We start from the raw sequence: 17733 nt of genomic DNA, 5'->3' as shown, positions 1-17733 counted from the left end.
CCCAGCCATTTCTTTAGCTCTGGGGACCTGAAATAATCTGAACTGTCGCACTTGTAGGCGAGAGAGATGGGTAGTAGTTTTGGCAGCAATGACAGGGGCGATGGGTGGTGCAAGCTGCAGTGGTCCGAGCCCTGGCACTTAATATTTTACAAATTAAGCACTAGAGAGAAAAAGTCATATGCTTATTTCAGATACTTCGACGTTGTGTGCAAATGTTCAAGAATAGCTCTGGTGCAAGCATTGTAGCAGCCAGAGGCAAAATTATATTTTGTGCTCTTGGCACCGCCCTTCCAAGGAACAAGTCGATTGCTTAGACCAACGTTTCCCAAACTGTGGGTCGGTTGCTAAGCCGATTTTTGGGGAGTCACAAGGTCCAAGCAATAAATAAAGATGCCTTCAAATTCTGCATTAATCTGGTCACATTCGCTGCGCTTCAAATGCAGTGGCCAAATGCCAGGCTATGTCTTTCGCCAAATTGTTGCTTATTTTTTTTTTTGGGGGGATTGTTGTTTGCTAACTCCGTTCACTTTGCAGTCACAGAAAGAACAGTAAAGTGAATTATGTGACAATCTTGCTCGGGGCACAGGAACAGTGAAAGGTAAGGCTGTAGGCTGTCATTTTTTGTAACACGATCAATATCTAACCTTCGGGAGACGACTCAAGACCTGGTTGTTCGACCAGTAGCAACAGCACCCCCCCCCCCCCACTCCCCACCCTCAGCGCCTTGAAACCCTTGCGGGTAAGTAGTGCGCTTTACAAATTATTTGATCGATTGATTGATTGATTGTAAATGTAAATATCTTCAAATTATCTGCACACATTCATCAGTTAGAAAAGCAAACAAAGCAAAATGTGATGGACGCAAAGATTTTAATATGATCAAAACAAATCAAGACACTTTCCTTGGTGATGCACAAATGATAAATATGCACAGAAACCCAATTTCCATACATTATCACTTGTGTGCAATATAGTTTTATCAGTAAAACTTTGTCTGTGCAAATTTTGTTTCAATATCAATGGAAACAAGCATTGGCATAGCCAATAGGTCTCTCCTTTGGGACCTTATAAGTGTTTAGCCATGCAACAGTTGCATAACTAAATACTTATAAGGTCCTAAAAGCGAGACCTATTGGCTATGCCAAGCGGCCGTGCGATTAAACATCAAAGCGGTAAAAGCGGCGCGCGCCCCCGTGCACATGCACTGTACCTCTAGGCTGGCCTGGTAGCACTTTTTGGAGCCCTCTCAATAAGGCTCGCCAGACCAGCGAATGCGCTGGGTCAGGCGCGACCTAAAAATGCTGTCTGTAAGTGACAGTGCGCCAGCACATGATACTGTAGTGACATTTAAAAAATCACCCGCCTCATGTCTATTAAAGCTAGGTGGGTCACAAAAGTTTGTTGATCTAAAAACTGGATTGTGGTTTTAAAAAGTTTGGGAAGCACTGGTTTAGACCATGTGTGTCTGTCTGGGGTCTTCCTGTGGTGATGTCATAAGGCCGGCCATGTTTAAGTCATGTGGATAGCTCTCCCTACTCACTTGGGCTCCTCCATTGGTCTCCATTGCACAGAGTGGTACAGCTTCTGCACATTCTTGATCCACTCCTTTAGAACAGCCGTGGTGTTATCGCGATTAAACATCAAAGCGGTAAAAGCGGCGCGCGCCCCCGTGCACATGCACTGTACCTCTAGGCTGGCCTGGTAGCACTTTTTGGAGCCCTCTCAATAAGGCTCGCCAGACCAGCGAATGCGCTGGGTCAGGCGCGACCTAAAAATGCTGTCTGTAAGTGACAGTGCGCCAGCACATGATACTGTAGTTACATTTAAAAAATCACCCGCCTCATGTCTATTAAAGCTAGGTGGGTCACAAAAGTTTGTTGATCTAAAAACTGGATTGTGGTTTTAAAAAGTTTGGGAAGCACTGGTTTAGACCATGTGTGTCTGTCTGGTGTCTTCCTGTGGTGATGTCATAAGGCCGGCCATGTTTAAGTCATGTGGACAGCTCTCCCTACTCACTTGGGCTCCTCCATTGGTCTCCATTCCACAGAGTGGTACAGCTTCTGCACATTCTTGATCCACTCCTTTAGAACAGCCGTGGTGTTATCAACGCTGTGATCGGTTGCTGCCCTGAAACCAACAAATGACTCAATTAATACAAGACAAAAGGGGTGCTCTGGTAACATGCGGCTTCTTATTCAGAGAATCAACACAGGCCACCACTCAGCATGTGGTGAGATTTAAAATGATGGTACCCGTTTTCAGACTCAGTTCTAACAGCATCATGAGCCACTTGTTATTGGCTCCATAAAATATGCAGCTCACAAGGCCAATCGAATTATGAAGTACAGGATGACCAAATTATGTGGCAAGGGTAAATTACATTCTGTGTCAAGAAAATGTAAGTTATGTGCAGAATGCAGCGTCATTCGTTGGGAGTATTAGTTTGCTATTTTGCCACTTTAACACACATTAGTACTATCTGTCTAAAGGTTCATCCTTATAAGTACTATGTTAATGCTTGAAAACAGCAATCAGCAACGGAAAGGTGACCAGCTAATCTTGGCAAACAGTCTGATGCAGAGCAGCACCATGTGTGGCACTTTCTTTAGTAGTTTTGATCTATGTGCAATAAAACAATTCTATTTTATCAACATTGTAAATTATGGAGCGCAATAGTGGATAATGCGGTAAGTATGGTAAATCTTTAATTATGTGGAAAACGATGTAGCTGCAGAATTGTATAATTCCCATGGCCCAGGTTATACTGCTATTCCCGTTGCCAAATGCGCTCTATTCTCTGCCTCTGTGTTCACTAAGCTGCAGAGAGGAGAGGTCACGTGGTCACTTTGTCGAATGTAGGGGAGAAGTATGACTAGGGGCTCCCCCCTGTGGTGCTCAACTTACACAGGCACTGAGGGGAAGAGACACACACCGAGTTCACAGACAGCATCAATCGAGACTTTAGGCTAAGGCATCTGCCTCGTTGCTTTAAAGCTCCTGTCGTCTAGGCACAATTCAGTACCTGCAATGGATGGCCACAGCTGTTGTGGACCTGAGTCTCTGGAATCATTCCAAAGACCGAAATACAACAGCCATTTTACAGTACTCAGACAATTCTTGTCAAACTGCACGAAAGCAGAGTCAGGCTTTACCAGTCACTGAGTGGCATATTTAGGACTTGTTGCACAGCACAGTAAGTCACCTTGTCGTGCTGCGTCACAGGGAAAGGGCAGGAATGCACCGTATTTATCCCAATATGGTGCATTTCTGTACTTTCCCCAGTGTTGGCGAACAATGGGCTGCCTAGCGCCAAAGCATACACCCTTGCACCATGGTGCAAGGGTGCCTCCACTGCATGCAGGATTGTTTTTGTGCAGAAAGGGGCACCTTCCTGCATAAAAACAATGCTAAGAGGCACATTCCTGTATCTATGTGTGCTGCAGAATGCAGCACACCAAGAAAGAGATAGTAATGAGGAGAAATAAAGATATTTTTTCTTGTTATGCCACCCCCGGGAAGGCGTATCTTTTTGGTTCATTCCTAGCAGTTCTGGAATGCATCAAAAACCATGGGAGTGGCTTGGAAACACCCATGCAATGCCCATGGGAAATGCAACACAGTGCAGAGATTTACACTGCATTGCGTTACTCTTGATTTATGAAGCCACTCAGGGCCACGCAAAGTGGCCATGCGTGGCTTCATAAATCGCATTTTGGACTTGCGTTGCTCTTGCACCATGTTGTGTACAGGAGCTCCTAAATATACCCATTAATCAGTGCTTAATTGGTAAAAAATATAAGAACAGGGACCCAAAGGTTTTCTTATGAGCCCTCTGCCGCTGAATGTCAACGTTTCAGAATACATAGGCTATCTACTCTGGATTTCACATCAAAACTCTTTCTTCCAGCATCTTCCACTTCCTGTCTCTTCATCTCACTCATTTTCATCATTGCTCTTTCCCCATTTTCCTATCATTCTCTCCCTCCTTCTTTCTCCATCGCTCTTCGTTAAAGTCAGATGATGAAAAATATGCCCTGGTCCCCAAAAATGAGTGCCGGTGACAACCATCTGCAACAACCGGCACAAATTAAACGCTGCACTAAATTCTTCTGTGAAGCATTACTTGCACAAAGAACTTCACTCCAACCACAGTAAAATAATAAAGAAAATTGTACAGAGCATACTCATCACTGGTTTGCCTCTTGACTTTTCAGGTGCTATTACGACCCAACTGGATCATATTCCTCTTTATTGGATCTCACCTACCATGGTTGCAAACATTCTATTGTGGTCTTACCAAAGCCTTACAGCCTGCCCATTGATTACAATTCTTTGGCTCGTTTCACTCCCATTTGCTTCCTTCTTATTCAGTTACTGGCCTTACTCTGCTTGTGTTTGTCCATCCCATGGGGCATAGACTCTTTATCATCCTTTTGATTGGCTCGACTATATGCTTCAACAACTCACTTTTTAGGGAACTACTTTTTTCATTTTGGTTAAGTGCTACAGGACAGTGCATGTGTTTTCCAGCTCTTTCCCTCATGCAGTTCTCCAACTGCCAGATATCGGCCCGCACTCCGTGTTGCTCTTGCCCTAATTTTCTGCCCGGTCTCATGTGCTTCTCTCCCACCAAACCCCCATACCCTCATGCTCTGTGGAGCTCTCTCCCTTCCATGCTTCTCCCTCACCCACGCGCTGCTATCTGCCTCGTGTGCCATTTTTTCCCTCCTCCAGACTTTATTTTTATTTTCGCACTAGAAACAGATGGCCGTGGTAGCAATGAATAGTCAGCACCTCCGTTGTGTTTGCAAATATTAAATGACCAATGTAAAGGCATGCTCAATGAAAAACACTGTGCCACCAAAGCAGTGTTACTCTCTATAGGGAAAATAACTTTTCCATATACTTACATAATCAAAAATAAAATTTAGAGCACAGCACCAAGGCAGTTTGAGACTGACTCTGTTGTCAGTTTAATTTTAATTTCAAAAACACACCCAAGAAAGCAAAGTGGACAGAATAATATAGTCCACATGTAAATACAAAAATAGGTGAATTCTTGATTAGTTGACACGTAGGTAGAGCGTAGACGCAGACAGCCAACACGTGTTTCGTCGTGTAGACGACTTTCTCAAGGCTTCAATAGTAAGTGTTTCGTATGTGATTTATAAGTTCAGAACAGGTTCCAGTCCCCTTAGTGTTTTGGGGAATTTGGACAGTCAAAGCTTCGAGAATATCCTGGATATAGCTGGCAATATTCCAAATTTAAAGGATGCCTCTCAAATACGCGAGTCAAACTTGTAAAAGCTAGGGTCTGTGGTGCTCGTTACGATAGACGAGACTACCATCCTGTGGCTCCAGGGCCGGACTGGCTACCGGGCATTTTGGCATGCTGCCGAGCTGGGGGCTGATTTCGTTGATGGGGACCTGCGTGTGCTGAACGAAATTCGTTTTGCTTTGTTTATTTCGAAGCACATGCAGGTCTCCATCAACGAAATTAGCCCCCACCTCAGTGACACCGGCCCCCAGCTCTGCAGCATGCCAAAATGCCCGGTAGCCAGTCCAGCCCTGTGTGGCTCCAAAAGTAACGTGTCCATTGTTGCTGTGGGGCAGCCCGTATCTGTAATGCTCCCGGAAGCAGCCCGTATCTGTAATGCTCACGGCTTCCCTCTCTGAGGGAAGCAGCCCGTATCTGTAATGCTCCCGGCTTCAGGGCCGGACTGGCTACCGGGCATTTTGGCATGCTGCCGAGCTGGGGGCCATTGTCACTGAGGTGGGGGCTAATTTCGTTGATGGAGACCTGCGTGTGCTTCGAAATAAACAAAGCAAAACTAATTTCGTTCAGCACACGCAGGTCCCCATCAATGAAATCAGCCCCCAGCTCGGCAGCATGCCAAAATGCCCGGTAGCCAGTCCGGCCCTGCCCGGCTTCCCTCTCCGAGGGAAACAGCCCGTATGTGTAATGCTCCCGGCTTCCCTCGGAGAGGAAAGCAGCCCGTATCTGTAATGCTTCCGGCTTCCCACTCCGAGGGAAGCAGCCCGTATCTGTAATGTTCCCGGAGCAGCCCGTATCTGCACTGCTCCCGGCTGCCGTCTCAGAGGGAATCAGCCCGTATCTGTACTGCTCCCGGCTTCCCACTCCGAGGGAAGCAGCCCGTATCTGTAATTTTCCCGGAGCAGCCTGTATCTGTAATGCTCCCGGCTTCCCTCTCCGAGGGAAGCAGCCCGTATCTGTAATGCTCCCAGCTTCCCTCTCCCAGCGAAGCAGCTCGTATCTGTAATGCTTCCGGCTTCCCTCTCTGAGGGAAGCAGCCCGTATCTGTAATGCTCCCGGCTTCCCTCGGAGAGGAAAGCAGCTGGTATCTGTAATGCTCCCGGTTTCCCACTCTGAGGGAAGCAGCCCGTATCTGTAAAGTTTCCGGAGCAGCCCTTATCTGTACTGCACCCGGCTTCCCTCTCCGAGGGAAGCACAGGGCCGGACTGGCTACCGGGCATTTTGGCATGCTGCCGAGCTGGGGGCTGATTTCGTTGATGGGGACCTGCGTGTGCTGAACGAAATTCGTTTTGCTTTGTTTATTTCGAAGCACCCGCAGGTCTCCATCAACGAAATTAGCCCCCACCTCAGTGACACCGGCCCCCAGCTCAGCAGCATGCCAAAACACCCGGCAGCCAGTCCGACCCTGGGGAAGCAGCCCGTATCTGTAATGCTCCTGGCTTCCCACCCCGAGGGAAGCAGCCCGTATCTGTAATGTTCCCGGAGCAGCCTGTATCTGTAATGCTCCCGGCTTCCCTCTCGGAGGGAAGCAGCCCGTATCTGTAATGCTCCTGGCTTCCGTCTCCGAGGGAATCAGCCCGTATCTGTACTGCTCCCGGCTTCCCTCTCTGAGGGAAGCAGTCGGTATCTGTAATGCTCCTGGCTTCCCACTCCGAGGGAAGCAGCCCGTATCTGTAAAGTTCCCGGAGCAGCCCTTATCTGTACTGCACCCGGCTTCCCTCTCCGAGGGAAGCACAGGGCCGGACTGGCTACCGGGCATTTTGGCATGCTGCCGAGCTGGGGGCTGATTTCGTTGATGGGGATCTGCGTGTGCTGAACGAAATTCGTTTTGCTTTGTTTATTTCGAAGCACCCGCAGGTCTCCATCAACGAAATTAGCCCCCACCTCAGTGACACCGGCCCCCAGCTCAGCAGCATGCCAAAACGCCCGGTAGCCAGTCCGGCCCTGGGGAAGCAGCCCGTATCTGTAATGCTCCTGGCTTCCCACCCCGAGGGAAGCAGCCCGTATCTGTAATGTTCCCGGAGCAGCCTGTATCTGTAATGCTCCCGGCTTCCCTCTCGGAGGGAAGCAGCCCGTATCTGTAATGCTCCTGGCTTCCCACCCCGAGGGAAGCAGCCCGTATCTGTAATGTTCCCGGAGCAGTCTGTATCTGTAATGCTCCCGGCTTCCCTCTCGGAGGGAAGCAGCCCGTATCTGTGATGCTCCCGGCTTCCCTCTCCGAGGGAAGCAGCCCGTATCTGTAATGCTCCCGGCTTCCCTCAGCAGGGCCGGACTGGCTACCGGGCATTTTGGCATGCTGCCGAGCTGGGGGCTGATTTCGTTGATGGGGACCTGCGTGTGCTGAACGAAATTCGTTTTGCTTTGTTTATTTCGAAGCACACGCAGGTCTCCATCAACGAAATTAGCCCCCACCTCAGTGACACCGGCCCCCAGCTCGGCAGCATGCCAAAACGCCCGGTAGCCAGTCCGGCCCTGTCCCTCAGGGTGCGCTTGCATCATCATGTATGCGTGTGCCTACGAAATTATGCAGCAGCAGGCGCATCATACTTGTTCTTGCACTTTTTATTTTGTCTAAGGCTGCGCACAACAGCAGAAAAATGCTCGGGGCAATGCTGTTCAACATTGGCAAACTGCCTTGGCAAAGCCACAAGTGCTAAAATGCGAGACCTGTTGGTTTTGACAATGTTTGTTAATTTATAAAGAATAAAGGGCTGATTTGGCCTGGCAGGTTTACGCATAGAACTCTCAGTCTCAGGGCTCTCAATCCACTGAGCTATCACAGCATAATGAAACCATTATGTTACTTTTATTTGAGTCCAGACTCCAGGATATTTTGGAAACTTCGTTTAGTGAGTCGTTAATCTTCCTTTCCTACACTTTCTCGTCAATGTTGTATTAATTGTAACCACATGGTGGCGATGTTGGACTTATTTTTTCGGTCACTGAAGCACTGACCCAGTGCGGCTAAAACTAAAACGTGTGTCAACTGACATCTGCCACTTCCCACCTTATTACTGTACAGACTACATGATGGTCCTAACAGCGATGCTCTGAAATGCAAAGGGGCATATTACCAAGCCCCTATCGCCACCACAACGTCACTTTTTGTGACGTTGTCGTGGCGATAGGGTCAGCGCCCTGTTACCAAGGCAGTGTTAAACCACATAACGTGGCTAAAAGCCAAGTTAAGTGGCTTAACGCTGCCTTGGTAATATTGCCCCTTTCACGCTAAACTTAGCGTGAAAGGGGCGTGCAGTGGTTGTTGCGGTGGACGTTCCACCGCAACACCCATTCACTTCGACGCTGCCACCTATTATCAAGAGAGGCGATAATAGATGGCAGCGCCGAACGTAAGACCAGGAAAATCCTGGTGTTAAGGTGGTGAAACGAGGAAAAATGCTTCATTTCTCCTCGTTTTTGCTTTTTCCATGTGTGCAAAATGCCAAGGTTTGTTTATGTACAGGAAGGTGTCCCTTCCTTTACATAAACCTTTTTCTAAAATGCTATTTTGTAACTTACATGTGTGCTGCATGAAGCAGCACACATGTAAGTTACAAAATGGCATTCTAGGTTTGTTTATGTACAGGAAGGGACACCTTCCTGTACATAAACAAAGGTCCCTGCTCGCAGACACCCTTGCACTCTGGTGCAAGGGTGCATGCGTTGCCGTTATGTGGTGAGACTTAGCGCCATCGCAGGGGGAAACACCAGGCTGCACCAAATCCTTGGTAATAAGGTGCAGCCTGGCGTTTCGGTAGTGGCAAGGAGAGGCGTTAAGCCAAGGAGGCTAACGCCTCTCACCGCCACTTCCTAGATAATATGCCCCAAAGTCCATACGAATTCAATGAACGTATCTCGATCAAGACAAATTTATCAATTCTGCGAGGATAAGGGAAGGAGAGAGAAAATACAAGAGGAAAAATGTAAGCTAACAATTCAGATTGTATTTAGACACTCGTAGTATAAACATATATTTTATAATACAACGGTTGCTCCATTGTGTGCAAAGAAAGTGCTCAATGAGGTGCTGGGGTAAAAGTGATGGAGGATGAAGAAAACTCAGACCAGTAACAAAATCCAGTAAAATCAACAGTGCTCTAAGGCCACTGCGGCGAGCTTGGCTGAAGTCCAGTTAGATGACTAGATTCAAATCCACCAGAAAGAGGTGGCTGTCATGGTCATCATCGCACTGGCTCTTCTGGGTATTTACATTCCAATCCAGGCTAAAGAAGTTTCAACCCGACCGCGGGAGGGGTCAGTTCGAACCTTAACTGCGGGTCTTCATCAGGACAGAGAAGAAAGAGTGGGGGTTTTCTAGAGTTGTGCCCTCTCCAACCTCAGCATGGACGGACAACTTATGTAGGGAGCGAAGGCTCGTGCGGCCTTAAGTTAGGATTTCTTACGAGTTCAGCGCCAGAATGCAGAATGAATCTATTAATTTCAGGGTGGGAGAGCCCCCTCTGTGTGAATCAGCAAGTGAGCTCTGGTGAGATACAACGTGTCGCTGTCTCCCACTGGGCCGCACCTCCCACCTCATTACATCAATCACTTCACACGTCATTGAAACGGCCACCTTCGAATTCCTTGCATCATTCACCTCACAGATCATTACAGCATTCACCTCGCATTTCCTTACATCACTCTCCTCACATCTCTTTGTCAAAGTCGGCTCGCATGTAATGACGTCTCTAGCCTCGCATTTCACTTCCGACGCTTCTCACTTCATTACCTCAATCTGTTGCCGAGCCCTCGCTCCTTGTTATAGATACACAACTCACAATGTGTGCCGGTGCCCTACTTCTGGGCAGAAATATGGGGTATAGGGGATCCCCCGATTATCTAGGTTGAGGGGAATCTATTTTGCAGGAAACTCGTCTGTCCCCTTATCTTCCTTCCATTTTATTTGCCGTAAAGAGCTAGGCTTTAACTAGTGAGCAGTAGAATTCGAACCCGCCCACCATTGTTAAGGCTGTCCGTCAGAAGTTGTAATGTAAAAAATACACGCGATATAGGATCAACATTTGTACTTGATTTATCCATGAATAAGAAATACAAAAATAACAAGCAACTCGTTCTGCGTGCCCTATATTGTTTCACTGCATGAAATTCAATTGGTCGCCAAGGGGACTAGTATCAGAGGCGCAACTAGAGCCAAATTTCGGGGGGGGGGCTGAGCAAAAATTTCGGGGGGGGCTGAACTTTAAGCAATAGGCAGAGTGGAGCTGCAGGGGCTCTTAGGAGGGGTGAAACAACAGCAAGGCCTCATTAACATGCAAATGGTCTTTTAAAGACCTGTGAAGTGCTCGGGTGCGGCTGCTTTTTTGCGCGGGAAGGTGTCTCATCCCGGCTGCCACACACGACGGGGGGGGGGGGCTGAAGCCCTGTGAGTCCAATGGGTGTTGCGCGCCTGACTAGTATTGCATATCTGTCAGAAGAGGCCACCTTTTCGAAAGATATAACCAGTGACTTGTGGTAGAGGCCTGCCTCTCTATTCCATGCTTAGCCTTTGTAGAACACTATTATGAAGAGACTGGCCTTGCTCAAGCGCTCGCTAGTGCAGAATCGAATGTTAATATATTTGGGAGGAATTATGCTCGAACTTTATTATTACCTAAACCACCGTTTTTTTTAAACAATGAAAGGATTTTAAGATATGCCTACCAACTACTGCGGAAAAATCGCGTAAACATACCATTACAGTTTATTTGCAGTTGAGTTCGGAAACCCCTCCAAATCATTATTTTTGTAGTGCTAGGGCCCGCGGTAACGCGCTCTATTATTCCAATTTAGGGCGGATATAAATAAATATATGCTCTGCTTCCTGTTAGGTTTTCAGAGTAAACTCGAACTCAGTTTGTGTCCTTGCAATGGTACATCAGGGCAATCCGTGTTAAATTTTTATCATTTTTTATCGTTTTTATAATTTTGCGATGCAGTGCGCTGCTACGAAATTCGTTTTATTTATTTAATTGTTTACTTACCTAAAATTATCCATATTCCGGTTTTTGGAACCCCGCACCCTGCCCCTCCCCCGCTCCGCCTTACCGCCCCACGGAACTCCCTCCATGGGCCGCGGCTGCTATTTTTAGCTCCTTTTATGAAGTCTAGAAATCTGAGGGATGGTATCCAGGCTTATCATTTTCTACAGCAGCTATCTGATAAGGAAACGTGTTTGTACGTAAGATCTTTCTTATGGCTGCTGTTCGTTCACGAGGTACAATGCAACCGGATGAATGCCTTTTAGTTGTAACATTTTATCTTCCTATGTTTTTATCTATAATGACTGCGTGCAGTTATGTATGTACATATGTGTGCTCACTGAAAGGGCATCTGTGAAATGGAACTGTACTGTACATTCACTTTTTAATGATGCTTGCACTTTTATGGCTGCTCTGCAAACAAATAAAGTTTGTTTTGACTTTGACCTCAGTCACATCACATCTCACTACATCAGAAACCTCATATCTCATTGTATCATTTATTTCACAACTAATTACATCAGTCACTTCACAGCCCATCACACCTGAACCGTCACATCTGGGCCCATCATTTAGCTCGCATCTCATTACGGGTCACATCTCATCTAATTGCTACGTTCACCTCAAAACTCATTCAATAATTCACATCCCTTTTATAGCATCAGTCAACTCATATCTCATGGTAACCGTTACCATGTGTCTCTTTTCATAAATCACCTTATATCTAATTGCGTCAGACACCTCATATCGCATTTGCCTCACATCATATCTCATCCCCTCAAATCTCATTACACATTTGTGAAATGTACCACATCTCATTACTTCCTAAATGTCACATCTCAGTACATCAGATGCCCACTTATATCATTACATCAGTCACCTTACATCTCTTTCTTGATTGGTCTAGCTCTCCCCTCTCTTTAGCCCATCTACTGTACTTTAGGCCCCTTCATAGTGCGGCTTCTGGCCAGGGCTTATTCCCCAGAGGCCCTGGGCATTACAAACAGTTGGCACTACTCCAATTTAGGAGAACCCAGTTTGCTGCCCTGTGATCTTAAATAAACAAAAAATTGCAGTAAGAATCCTGACATAAATATTATGCCCTAAATAAAGTTTACTAAAATATTACCCCATTGGAGTTAATAGGGGCAATCAGGCACAGACGCACGGGACTCCCAGGACCATGAGTCCGTGCACCGGCGCACCTGTGCTGAGCTCCGCCCCATCCTCACCGGCCTGCCTGCAAAACTCCTCGCCGGACCCGCTGGCGCGGGTCCCGCTTCGCTGGAGAAGTGAACGGGAGTGGAGGTGCTGTTTTCCACTGCAGGGTCAGGCGCTGAAGGCTGCAACTGACCGCGGACATCTCTGGGGGCAATCAGGCACAGACGCACGGGACTCCCAGGACCAGGAGTCGGTGCACCGGCGCACCTGTGCTCAGCTCTGCCCCATCCTCACCGGCCTGCCTGCAAAACTCCTCGCCGGACCCGCTGGCGCGGGTCCCGCTTCGCTGGAGAAGTGAACGGGAGCGAAGGTGCTGTTTTCCACTGCGGGGTCAGGCGCTGAAGGCTGCAACTGACCGCGGACATCTCTGGGGCAATCAGGCACAGACGCACGGGACTCCCAGGACCAGGAGTCCGTGCACCGGCGCACCTGTGCTGAGCTCCGCCCCATCCTCACCGGCCTGCCTGCAAAACTCCTCGCCGGACCCGCTGGCGCGGGTCCCGCTTCGCTGGAGAAGTGAACGGGAGCGGAGTTGCTGTTTTCCACTGCGGGGTCAGGCGCTGAAGGCTGCAACTGACCGCGGACATCTCTGGGGGCAATCAGGCACAGACGCACGGGACTCCCAGGACCAGGAGTCCGTGCACCGGCGCACCTGTGCTGAGCTCCGCCCCATCCTCACCGGCCTATAAGAACAGCCTCCGTTCTACGCAGCGTGGGACGCAGCGCGGGACGGAGCCAGACGAAGGGCGGACAAAGGGCGGACAGTCTGTGACAGTCCAGGACAGGACGTGACTGGGCTGGGGCAGAGACCCTGATCCTCATATGACGTTGGACTCTGTGCCCCGTATATAGTGAGGTCTTATTATCTTAACTTTGTGTATATATATTGTGTTATTTAAAACCCTGTGCCAATAGCTGGCTGTTTGTCAATTGTGTGTACTTTGGAAAAGCTTTAATAGATTATTTAATTGATCATTGTTTATTGTTCACTATGTCAAAGCAAAAGGCCCCCCCAATGGCTCATACCTTGGATAATTACCTATTGAAGTTTGTGAGTAAAATTAATAGTGAGAGGCGACAGTCGTTAGGGATAAGTAGTTCCCCCCACCACCTATTATGCAACCTCTACCTGTTTCATTGGTATTGGACGACTGTAGTAGTGTCTATAATAATCTTGATGTTTCTGTTAGAGAAATGCCTGAGCAGAATACCTCCACCCTAGTTGACCTAGATGACTCTATAGATCCCATAGTGCAGCACCCACCGACCCCTGTGCCTAGAGTGGTCAGAGCATGCAGGAAAGCTCAGACCAAATGCGGGGGTTTACGTCCTGTAAGAAAAAGAGCAGTTAGCCCCCCTAAGAACCTAGATAAGGACGAGGATATTACGGCGAATAATGATGCTGTTAAATTGGATGCTGAACAAATAAAAAACTTAGTAAGCACTATTGATTTAAAGATTAAGGGTATTATTAAACCTCTTATGGCAAAAATTGATCAGCTAACCGCAGAGGTTAATAGATTAGGTGGTCTACTTAAAAAGTCTGTGGAGGAAGTGGGTAGCGTACCAGCTCCATTAATAAGTAATTGTGATACTCAGGTTGCTCCCTCTGGGGGAGGTATAGGTATAGGTATTAGTGGGAATGTTGTACAGAATCCCCGTCTGCCCAGCTCCAAGCTGTAATGATAGCCAGGCTGTAGCAATACTCAATAGGAATGAGGGCTGGACCGAGGTAAGGCGAAGGCGCGCCACTAATCTACCCCCTGATTGCGCACCATATGTGGTAGTTTTAACTAATGTCCCCCCTGCCGAGAATGGGAATTATCAAGAAACACACGAGTCTTTAAAAAATAAAACGATTTACTGGCTGCATAGACATTGTGGGTTCCCAACTGTATTCTCTGACCAAGTTTTGACCACTAGAAGAGTTAACTGGATAGGGAGTTCTAAGAAAAGTTCTAGGGGAGACTGTGTTATTATAAACTTTAAACACCCTCAACATGCTGCCACTGTATTATTGAGAGCTGCCTCACTACCGATTACTGATAATAATGTGTGCGCCCGCTCGCTTGCTTTCTTCTACAGTCACCTTAATATTGCCCCTCATGAGAGTAGAAGAAACAGATTTTGCCCGGCTACACATAGGCCATACCCTGACATCTTAATGCAAAATCGATTCCAGCCCTTAAATTCTCTGAATGCAAATGATTGACTTAATCAGGCAGGACAGTTTCTACCCCAGGAGACCATTAGCCCCTATGTGGTTGCCTGTAAAGATAATATTGTGGCCCAAGAGATCACCATCATAACAGAAACTAAATTGGTGGCGGATACAAGGGCACTGTCCGAATGTGGGGACACATGTAATTTAAATCAGAATGAGAATGGGGGAAGAAATAACGGCCTGATGCATGATAGCGATTGTGTCAGTGGTAAAGGCACTACAATCGTTTGTTGGAATGTGGCAGGGTTGAAATCGAAGGAGAGGGACCCGGGATGGTTAACGTTTATTAATACCCATGATATCCTATGTCTCCAGGAAACATGGTGTAAAGATGAAGTTAATTATGAGGGATTCGTCTCCTATAACTTACCGGCATTGGGAGGAGATATAGGTAGAGCTAAAGGGGGTCTCCTCATACTTGTAACGATTTGTCGCCCTATTGTGGTTAAAAAGTATATACCTGTAGGTGATCTTGTGCAGATCCTTTGGCTTGTCGAGGACAAAGACCATAATATACTATTGATTAACTACTAAAACAATATTTTTGATGGTACCCGGGTCAAAGTAGTAACAGACTTAGCCGGTGCTATTGAAAACTTATGTCTGGAAGAGAATGTTGTATTTGACTTTATCTGGGTTGGGGATTTTAATACCACATTGTGCGAATTGTCTACACAAAAGGTCTGTGGGGTTACTAATAATGCTGGCTGGGATGTCTTGCATTTCGGGCATAGCAGTTATGGGGAAGCATTGCACAAGCTCATGGGCTGTTATGACCTGGAAATAGTGGAGTGTTGTAATGATGTTAATGGTTTATCCATTCCCACTTTTAAAAATTGGCATACCAGCTCTGTTATTGACCATGTGATCATATCCTCTAACATTATTTCTTACTGTGACCCGCCCAGAATTGAAGTAACAACATTAAGTGATCATAACCGCATCATTCTGGACACCACTATTTGGGTAGGTAGCTCGATGGATGTAGGAATTACAATTAATAATGTAGAACCACACAGGATTAATGGTGTAAGGCTAAGATGGATAGGTGAAAGGGCTGACAAATTAATTAGCTCTATAATTAAGGAGAGCCTGCTGGACATTGTTTCTATTTTAGAAAATAGTTCCAATTCTGAGAAGGTTTTATATTGTTTTAATAAAATTAATAAAGCTATTGATGCCAAGTTCACTGGGCGTGATAGCGGGCAACGTAGGAACGGACCGGGTTGGTTCAATCACCATTGCACTTCCACCTTAACTGACTACAACTACCTCGAAACACGTGTCCAGGGATGGCTAATGCGACACTTACTTTCTTCAAACACTTTGGCACAGGCGTACTCGCCGTCGCCACTACATGGACCACAGTTCCTTGGGGCAACATGCTGGTAAGATGAGCAGAGTGCGGCCAATTGGATTTGTTGTATTAAGGCTCCCTTGAGCCATTGTGCTGATGAGGCCTGGACCAGCACCTGCGTGCCATGAGTGGTACTTTACCTGTTAATACTTTTTTGGCAGTCTACGCGGCACCCCCATACACTCACCTACTCCCTGCTGATGAGAGGCAACTACCTCGAAACACGTGTCCAGGGATGGCTAATGCGACACTTACTTTCTTCGAATACTTTGGCACAGACGTACTCGCCGTCGCCACTACATGGACCACAGTTCCTTGGGGCAACTTGCTGGTAAGACGAGCAGAGTGCGGCCAATTGGATTTGTTGTATTAAGGCTCCCTTGAGCCATTGGGCTGACGAGTCCTGGACCAGCACCTGCGCGCCATGAGTGGTACTTTACCTGTTAATACTTTTTTGGCAGTCTACGCGGCACCCCCATACACTCACCTACTCCCTGCTGACGAGAGGCAACTACCTCGAAACACGTGTCCAGGGATGGCTAATGCGACACTTACTTTCTTCGAACACTTTGGCACAGGCGTACTCGCCGTCGCCACTACATGGACCACAGTTCCTTGGGGCAACTTGCTGGTAAGACGAGCAGAGTGCGGCCAATTGGATTTGTTGTATTAAGGCTCCCTTGAGCCATTGGGCTGACGATCCCTGGACCAGCACCTGCGCGCCATGAGTGGTACTTTACCTGTTAATACTTTTTTGGCAGTCTACGCGGCACCCCCATACACTCACCTACTCCCTGCTGACGAGAGGCAACTACCTCGAAACACGTGTCCAGGGATGGCTAATGCGACACTTACTTTCTTCGAATACTTTGGCACAGACGTACTCGCCGTCACCACTACATGGACCACAGTTCCTTGGGGCAACTTGCTGGTAAGACGAGCAGAGTGCGGCCAATTGGATTTGTTGTATTAAGGCTCCCTTGAGCCATTGGGCTGACGAGCCCTGGACCAGCACCTGCGCGCCATGAGTGGTACTTTACCTGTTAATACTTTTTTGGCAGTCTACGCGGCACCCCCATACACTCACCTACTCCCTGCTGACGAGAGGCAACTACCTCGAAACACGTGTCCAGGGATGGCTAATGCGACACTTACTTTCTTCAAACACTTTGGCACAGGCGTACTCGCCGTCGCCACTACATGGACCACAGTTCCTTGGGGCAACTTGCTGGTAAGACGAACAGAGTGCGGCCAATTGGATTTGTTGTATTAAGGCTCCCTTGAGCCATTGGGCTGACGAGCCCTGGACCAGCACCTGCGCGCCATGAGTGGTACTTTACCTGTTAATACTTTTTTGGCAGTCTACGCGGCACCCCCATACACTCACCTACTCCCTGCTGACGAGAGGCAACTACCTCGAAACACGTGTCCAGGGATGGCTAATGCGACACTTACTTTCTTCGAACACTTTGGCACAGGCGTACTCGCCGTCGCCACTACATGGACCACAGTTCCTTGGGGCAACTTGCTGGTAAGACGAGCAGAGTGCGGCCAATTGGATTTGTTGTATTAAGGCTCCCTTGAGCCATTGGGCTGACGAGCCCTGGACCAGCACCTGCGCGCCATGAGTGGTACTTTACCTGTTAATACTTTTTTGGCAGTCTACGCGGCACCCCCA

At 47.7% G+C, this 17733-nt stretch overlaps 1 protein-coding gene across 2 annotated transcripts in view; it reads right to left on the bottom strand.

The window, feature by feature from the left end:
* The window catches only part of COLGALT2 (collagen beta(1-O)galactosyltransferase 2), a 319704-nt gene that overhangs the window by 101799 nt on the left and 200172 nt on the right, over positions 1-17733 (bottom strand). For both annotated transcript variants that reach the window (XM_085601533.1, XM_085601531.1), the window contains exon 2: positions 2017-2127. In XM_085601533.1, the coding sequence (XP_085457659.1) occupies positions 2017-2030 (14 nt within the window). In that variant the 5' untranslated portion in view covers positions 2031-2127. The remainder of the gene's footprint in view (positions 1-2016; positions 2128-17733) is intronic.

Source organism: Triturus cristatus, chromosome 4_2 (genome assembly GCF_964204655.1).
Source record: "Triturus cristatus chromosome 4_2, aTriCri1.1, whole genome shotgun sequence".
Taxonomy (NCBI): domain Eukaryota; kingdom Metazoa; phylum Chordata; class Amphibia; order Caudata; family Salamandridae; genus Triturus; species Triturus cristatus.
The sequence above is the reverse complement of the archived record's forward strand: the minus strand, read 5'-3'. Positions and strand labels throughout refer to the sequence as shown.